At 46.1% G+C, this 8,309-nt stretch overlaps 1 protein-coding gene across 1 annotated transcript in view; it reads right to left on the bottom strand.

Moving 5' to 3' along the window:
* Positions 1-7,306, bottom strand: part of CDYL2 (chromodomain Y like 2) — a 96,297-nt gene extending 88,991 nt beyond the window's left edge. Inside the window, exons 1-2 of the mRNA XM_007939113.2 lie at positions 7,289-7,306; positions 6,460-7,051 (exon numbers count right to left, since the gene is read on the bottom strand). Coding sequence (XP_007937304.2) covers positions 6,460-7,051; positions 7,289-7,306 — 610 coding nt within the window. The remainder of the gene's footprint in view (positions 1-6,459; positions 7,052-7,288) is intronic.
* Between the last annotated feature and the right edge of the window lie 1,003 nt (positions 7,307-8,309).

Consider the following 8,309-nt stretch of genomic DNA (forward strand, 5'->3'; position numbering starts at 1 on the left):
GGGAGGAAGTGGGAGGGGAGCTGCTGCATTGTAAATTTTGGTCAATGACATGAGACAAAATATATGTGAACTGCTGTATGAAAAGTGAATTTACTCTGTAAATCTTCACCCAAATCCTAATTAAAAAAAAAAAATAGGCAGAAGACTTCACCAAAGAGGATATTCAGGTGGCAAGCAAATATGTGAAGAAATGTTCACGATCATTAGCCATCAGAGTGATGCAAATCAAAATAACAATGAGATACCACCTCACCCTCCGGAGTAATGGCAAAGTTCAACAAGACAGAAAATAACAAATGCTGGTGAGGATGTGGAGAAATTGGGACTCTCATACACGGCTGGTAGGACTGTAAAATGATACAACCACTGTGGAAAAAGTATGGAGATTCCTTAAAAAGCTGGAATTAGAAATACCATTTGACCTAGCAATTTCATTACTAGGTATATATCCTAAAGAAGTGAGAGCCAGGACAAGAACAGACATATGCACACCCATGTTCATCACAGCTCTATTTACAAAAGCAAAAAGTTGGAAATAACCTATGTGCACATCAACAGAAGAATGGATAACCAAACTGTTGTACATATACACAGTGGAATACTATGCAACCTTAAAGAATAATGTAGAATCTTCAAAACACCCCATAACATGGATGAACGCGGAAGACATTATGCTAAATGAGAGAAGTCAATCACAGATGGACAAATATAGTATTAGTTCATTATTGTAAAAAGTCAAGGAAAGGTTTATATATAGAAAGGAATTTTCTTTGTTAGTTACCAGGGGTGGGAAGGGAGGGGAGGGAACACTGGGGAAGAAAAAAGCATTGACCCATGCACCATGTCACTTTAGTTTTGTGTATTTCACTGTACATAAATTATACTTCAATAAAATGCATTTTAAAAAAAAGAAAAGAAAAAAGAATTGTGAGAACTGTGCACGACCAGGCAGTGCTTCATTCTGTTGTACACAGGGTAGCTCTGAGCTCACACAATGGAAACTAACAACAATAACAGCATTAAATGATTCATTTTCATTAATAGTTTTGCTCTATTCAGATTTTCTAGCCTGCGTGAGTCTGTTTTGAACTTGGATAAAATGGTCATTTTTCTAGAAAAATACAAGCACTGAAATTGAATGGCGTAGAGTCAGTCATCGGGTCCCAGGTTTAGAAGGATTATATCCTTCCAGCAATCGGCAACATATGTTGAATCAACAATTGGATCCTGCCCCTACTAGCCCTCTCACTCCCAAACAGGGTATCTTTTACTTGGTAATCAGGGCTTCAGGGACTGCCTTTTAATGCCTGGAAGCCAGCTGGGCCATAGTTTGGAGTATTGGCCCCAGGGGAGAAATGCCTGGATTTTGTTCCTCATTTCACCTGAAGAAGTTGTAACCACTGTCTCCTCCTCTGGACATTGCACACAGAACAAGTACTTCCCAAGACAGCAGCTAGGAGTATCACAGAAAGAACTCTGGATACACCAAGGCCTTGTCACATGGAAGTGTCCATGCTCTAAAACTTGCCACTTACAGACTTTAATTTCACAAACTTTCTACTTATAAAGTCTCACAAATACAAACTCAAGTGCTTCAACTCTGCCTAATACCATCAGCTGGCACGGAAAAAACAACATTTTCATCTTAGCTATCACCGTGCTTAGCAGCCTAGGGCCGTGGCCTTCAGAAGGAGGTCACAGGAGCAGCAGCAGCAGCATGTGGCAGTTTTTCAGAAAAGCACAGCCCTGGGCTCCAGTCCACATACCCCGAATCAGAAACGCTGGAGAAAGCGGGGTGCCAACTGTGGTACAGGCTCTAGGTTTGAGAACTCCTATGGTATAGGGCATTTCCCATCCCTGTGCTTGGTTCTGAAGCCATCTAAAAACCAGCTAACTCCATCACGATCAATACAGGTAGAAATTAATAATCATGTCCAAAGAGTGAGTAAGAAGAGATAAACAAACATTATAGAAACCAAGGCGGAGACAATGTGTAACAAGACAGTGAAGACAAAAGAGCAGAGGCTGCACGTCTGATGGTAATGACTCATCCACCTGTGGGAACAATTCTGAAAACACGGAGCTGCGCAACGTCTGAGATGCCTGCGTGAATGACAGCGACAGTCAAGACAGAAGGAAAATGACTGCCAAATATCAGAGCAGCATGAGCACATGGCCCGAGGCTCAGCACCATCAGCAGTCCAGCTGGCTTCACGGGGACTCAGCCAGTACTGGGAGGACATGCAGGCTGAGTGCAGGGCAAAGGCTTGGAGGGAGATGCTGACCCCAGGGACGGTGTCCCAGAGGTTAAAAGCTCTTTGAAACTGTAAAATATCAACATTTTGGTTTATATGGGTAAAAGAGGGTTAGGCAGTTCTCCTAACCATGTGGGACTAGGGGAGAAGTCAGCCAACCCCACAGCTTTCCAGACAGATGAATGAGATCTATTTAGATTAAAAGATGCCTGCCAGAATGCAGACGGTATCACTGAATAACGTGTGAAGAACTTGTTGAATGGGAACCTGAACTGCTATGCAAAAGTTCACCAAAAACACAATAAAACAATGAAAGGAAAAAAGAAAAATGCCTAGCGGAAGGGCACCAGTAAGGAAGAGCAATGACGTCAGGTTTTAAAGCACTGACGACCCATGTCACATTCCCATGTACAAGCTTAAAAATCCAAGCAGTAGCTGTGGATCTACCAACCAATGGGTGTATGAACCGACTCCTGCAACCAAATGCACCCACAGGATCTACCGTGTAGACTCAGGGCTGTTAAAAATTCCGCATTCAAAATGCATAATCCCACCCCCTGCCCCCTGAGAATCTGATTCATTCGACTGGGGAGGATCCCATTTTTAACAAGCTCCCCCAGGGATGCTGAGGCAGATGGTCCCCGGATCACAAGGCCGTTTGTCAGGACTGGAGAACAATCGGAGTTCAGGGCATTACTGAGTTGCTGCCTACACTTCACAGACATTGAGGGGGAAAGGCAGCCTGAAACCCACAGCACTAGCCGCCAGAGCCCCGATTTAGCACTTGTTCCCACAGTACAGGCCAGGAAGGCAGCAGTACATGAGTAACGCGTTATATAAGTAGCTTTTCTGTATGCAAAACCTTCATTCACCAAAGAGATATTAAAGCCATATAAAAGCAACAGCCCAACGCCAACAAATGCCGTGCCATCAGCCAGGATCTCTTCACCCTCTTCTGAAGAGTAAAGAGGGGCCTCCCTGCACTGAAGACTTGCTGGCACATCCTGAGGACTTGGGCCTGGATCCTTCAGTCCAGGTCAGGCACAGACTAGTGAGAAGGCAGGGCAGGAGACGGGTGTGAGGAGGACATCATAGGCTTGAGAGTGGCACTAGTTTCCTCAAGGTGTCCCTCTGGCCAAACACAAACAGAGCCATGCTTTTTCTTGCCTTCACCTCTGATCTCTTGCTGGAAAGTTACAGAACCACAAAGCCCCTTTGTCTTAAATCTTGTCCAAGAACTCCAGACTATTCTTTTCAACTTATCTTGCTGGCAAAGGCTCTCAGTCTTTACCTCTTCCCACTTCCCTGAAGATGCAGAAAATAAGCTAGTTCTAACCAGGGTGTCAAAAGCTGATAGTGGTTAAGACATTTATCATGCCATGATCACCAAAGGCACAGATGCAGGTATGGCAATGATACACCATGTGTGCCACTGAGTCGGCCTCAGAAGCCCTCCCGACATGGGGGCTGAAGACAGCCACTCCCCACCAGGGACAAGTCTTTAACTCCCCTGTTCTTATTCTATTCCAAGCACCTAGCATAGTAATTAAGCCTAGCATGCACTCAAAAAATAAATACTGAATTAAATTCACACACAGGGGTGGATTACCCAGTCAGCAAGGTAAGGGTGAAATGTTCACCACACATCAGTAAGTAAGCACACACAAGCTCATGCTTACCTCACTGACTGAGTACTCTGTCCTGTCAGAGACTGTAATTTTGACATGAGGTTTTCATTCTGTAGGAACTTGCTGTAAGGTTGGAAGAGAGACAGATGCCAGCCTTCCCTAGAAGCAGAATCTTTGATGTGGTGAAAACATGTGATGCTATTCACTACAGGAAGGTCTAGAAAAGCATTCTGAAGTGAACAAGATGAACACTTCCATCAAGAGATGAATGGATAAGCAAAATGTGGCATATACCAGCAACGGAATATTACTCGGCCATAAAGAGCAACAAGTCCTGATACATGCTACGACATGGGTGAACCTGGACAGATAATGTTGACCAAAATAAGTCAATCACAAAAGGACACATAGTGTATGATCCCACTTACATGCAATATCTAGAATCAACTTATTAACCCATCACTGTTAAGTCGAATTCCCAACTCATCCCTACAGGACAGAGTAGACCTGCAATCTTTACAGGAGCAGAGTGCCACATCTTTCTCCTGCAAAACAGAACAGGCAACTACAGAGAGACCAAAGCTTATGAGTGGTTACCAGGGGCAGGTGGCAGGGAAATAGCGAGAAAGACACCATCCTGTGTTTTGAGAGATAATGAGCTTCTGCTAAGGGTGATGGAAATATATGTGAAAGGATAATGGTGATGGTTTTACAACATGATGAATGCAAGTGATATCACTTAATTGTACATGTAAAGAATGGTAAAGTGGCAAAGCTGATGTTAGATGTGTATCTGCCAAAACTGGGGAGGAGAGAGCAGGGAGTCTCCCACTGCCCTCACCAGGCTTGTCCTTGTCTCAGTCCCTTGGCCTCATGTCTGCTCTGGGCTACTACATCCCCTAGCAGATCACGGACCACGAAGCAACCCCGAGGTATATGGATGAAGAACAAAAAGCTGGCCCTACTTTATAAAGGTGGACAGGGCAGCAGGTATGTCTGCACCTATATCTCTCTATAAGCCTGGCTTCTCTCCTGCAAGCCGCTGTCAGCATCCCCCAGCCCTCAGGCCTCTCCCAGGGGCTCCCTTACTCCTGGGCAGTCACACATACACTGAGCAGGGCACGCTGCTGCTTGCAGCCAAGGTGCAGGGACCTGTGTGCAGGCTCCCACCCCTGGCCCCCAAGGAGCCTCTAGAGCCAGGGAACGTGTCTGCAGCTGGTAGCTGTCACAGGAGCATCAAGCCCAGGATGTTGACACCAGCTCTCATTTACACAAGCCCACTTCTCCCCAAGAGATGGGTTTCTAAAACAAACAGCATCTACATATGTTGACAGGCACAGTCGTGTCAGCATCAGGGATCCCCAGACGGAAATGGGCGTCAATCTGGGGCAGCGACTGCTCACTCAGGCCTATTTTAGTGCATTTCTTCTCTGTGGAGAAAAAGGAACCTCGGAGCAGATTGTTTCGGCTCCCCGGCAGGAGTCCCTAGAGACGTCACACTCTCCTGCGGAGTCTGCTCCAAGCACACCTCACTCTGACATCACCAGTACTCCGCTGTCTGTCTTTCTGTGTCACCCTGTGCTACTGGGAGCTCTCCCAGCCTGCACTCAGGCCCCACCAGGGTCTGAATGCCCTACTCTGCTGGAAAAGGGCTGTCCACCCACACCGTTTCCTGACATGCCAGGGCCGAGGCAGCTCCACATCAACGTGAGAGCTTGGGTATCTGAAAAATGAGGGAGTGTCTAAAACTGGAGTATTTGCCAACCTGACTCAGGCCACAAAGGGCTCAATGAAGGAACAATTATTTCCAAATATGAGGAAAAGTCAGGTTTGGAAGCTTGGATGACCTATGCCAATGCATCCTCTTTTCTTCATTTTGCCTGTAAGGACTTAAGAAAGACAGAAGAACTTCATAACTTTTTGTGTTGCTCCCAGGATAGAGTAAAAAAAGGTTCAAACAAAAAACAATCCACACAGGAGGGGGTCAGGCAACCACTCAGGGTCTGATAGAGGAACATGGCCAGGCCAACCTCATCACAGATGACGGGGTGAGGCTCCAGACGATGGACTGGCTTGGATAATTCCAGGTTGAAATTAGCTCTGGGAAGACAGAGTAGACCCCAACCCAGATCTGTCTATATGGGCTCCACCCTTGGGGCATTGTGGGATTGAACAGAAGGGTTCTGAGTGTTACAGGTTACCCTCCAGGGCACTGGCCCCCTTGGGACTCAAGTCTCAGGTGCTAGTGGATGAGAGCTTGGACCTGACCCAAAGAAGGGTCTCCAGAGCGGTTACCATGACTTTGGGTGTCTTGAGGCGCAGGCAGGAATGTCAGACTCATTACAGAGCTTGGCTGCTGCATCAGTGGCTTGACCTCCCCACATGCATAGGTGTCTGTCACCAATGTGGGCATATGACCAAGTCCACATGGCCCTAGGTGAGAGAGATGAAGGGAGAATTACTGACTAGCTAAGAGTCAGGGACAGGGAGAGGGGCGTATGCATTTCCCTAGGTGGCACACCATGCTTCATCCTCCATAGCTAGGGCCAAACCCAAGAAAAAGAAAAGTCACGTACCAATCCCGTTCTCAGCCAGAGCTTCATGGTTCACGTCACAGTCACCCATGTCTTGCTCACCAATGTGGTCATTCAAATCCAAACCGGGCTGATGGGACCCATTTCCAAAGTGTCTCTCGTCCTTCTCAGAGCCGGTGTCCCCATTTTCTATTCCATTCTGCACCTTTTTCAGGGGCATGATTTGCAAACCACTGGGGGTAGTCCTGTAAGATACAGTCTTGGTGGCCCTGTCACCTCCTGTGGGGGGCTTTGTGGAATACCCTTTTTTCGGCTTGGCGAGCGAAGGGTTTATTCGCTTCCTTTTATGGGACGTCCCTTTGCTCTTTCCTGATTCTGAAGGTCTGTGGGAGAGCTTCTCAACTGATGGCCCTCGACTGTCACGCAGGAGCTTGGAGGCACTGGACTGCTTCCCTGACTTGAGCCTCTTGTCCTTGGATACATGCAGCCCATTGAACTCATCAATGAACTCCTCACAGTGCAAGAGGTGGTGCTCCGGCTCCCACGTGTCCTCCGTGCTCCCATACCCTTTCCATCGGATCAGATACTCCCATTTTCCTTTCTTGTTCTTCCGCTTGTCTACAATCCTTTCAACCTGGGATATGAGATGAGCGAGCCAAAAAAAGAGAGAGAAGAAGAAAATCAGTCCCAGGCAACAAGAATAGCACAAAACCCTCAGGACAGAGGCACCAGTTCTGGCCATGGGTGACCCCTTCCATCCTTGAAGCCAGCACTTCCAGGAGAGCACAAGTAGGCTGCTTGATTCTAGGACATCACTGAATCGAACCAAGAGCACATAATTATTTCCCATGGAGGCTGCAAAGCACCATACCTGGCTGATACCAATCATCCCCTGTCTATCGGGGACCTACTCTTGTCTGAAATTGTACTGCAAACTTTCACCAGAGATATTTCTTCTTTTCTTTGCACCAGTGTAGACTCACATTTAAAGACCAATTTAATGTGATTTTTCCATCCTTATCATCATCATCATCATCATCATCATCATCATCATCATCAGGTGGAGGAGGAAAAGGAAAGGGAAAGAAGAGGAAGACAAAGAAAAGGAGTAGCAAGAAGAAGAGGAGGAGAATTAGAGAGAAAAGCAGCATTTTATTAAACATTTATTGAACATATTAGGCACTACGTTACCATTGTCTTTTAACAACACTAATAATGAGGAATATTTATTAAGCACTTTTAAGGCAGACACAATACTAAATACTGAGCAAACACTCGTTTCCATTTCTTTGTCATCTGACAACAACCAAATGAGGAAGGTATTCTTTCTATCCCCATTTATAGTGAGAGAGCTAGGGCTCAAGAGAGATCAAGTAATTCAGCTAAACCCCAAAGTTGATAAGGGAAGAATTGGGGCTTGAACCTACTCTGATTAAGAAAACCTATTCTCTTCATCATCAGGCTCTACTAACACTCTTAATTGCATAAAAACTCCTCATTAATCCCAAGGGGGGAGCTAATGCATTTGACTGCCAACCAGAAGGCTGGGGGTTCACACCCAACAGCCACTCCTCGGAAGGAAGATTGGGCAATTTACTTCCGTAGTGATATCACCTCAGAAACCCAAAGAGGGGTTGCTATGAGTCAGGACCAACTTGACGGCAGTGAGTTTGGTTTTTGGCTTGGTAATCCCAAGGGATTTGAACCAACAAGGTCCAATCCTCCACTTTCAGCCCCTCCCCTAGCATGCTATGTGTACCTCTCCCTCTGCTTTAATTGTTCATTGGTTCAAATAGCAACAGGCTCATATCAACCATATTTCCTACACCAGCTGCCCACTAACCTATCTAAGAAAATTACAATTGCTCTGGACCCAGGATTACCCAATCAAA

This window comes from Orycteropus afer, unplaced genomic scaffold (assembly GCF_000298275.1).
Source record: "Orycteropus afer afer isolate SDZICR_OR568_19922 unplaced genomic scaffold, OryAfe1.0 scaffold00057, whole genome shotgun sequence".
In the NCBI taxonomy this organism is placed as follows: Eukaryota; Metazoa; Chordata; class Mammalia; order Tubulidentata; family Orycteropodidae; genus Orycteropus; species Orycteropus afer.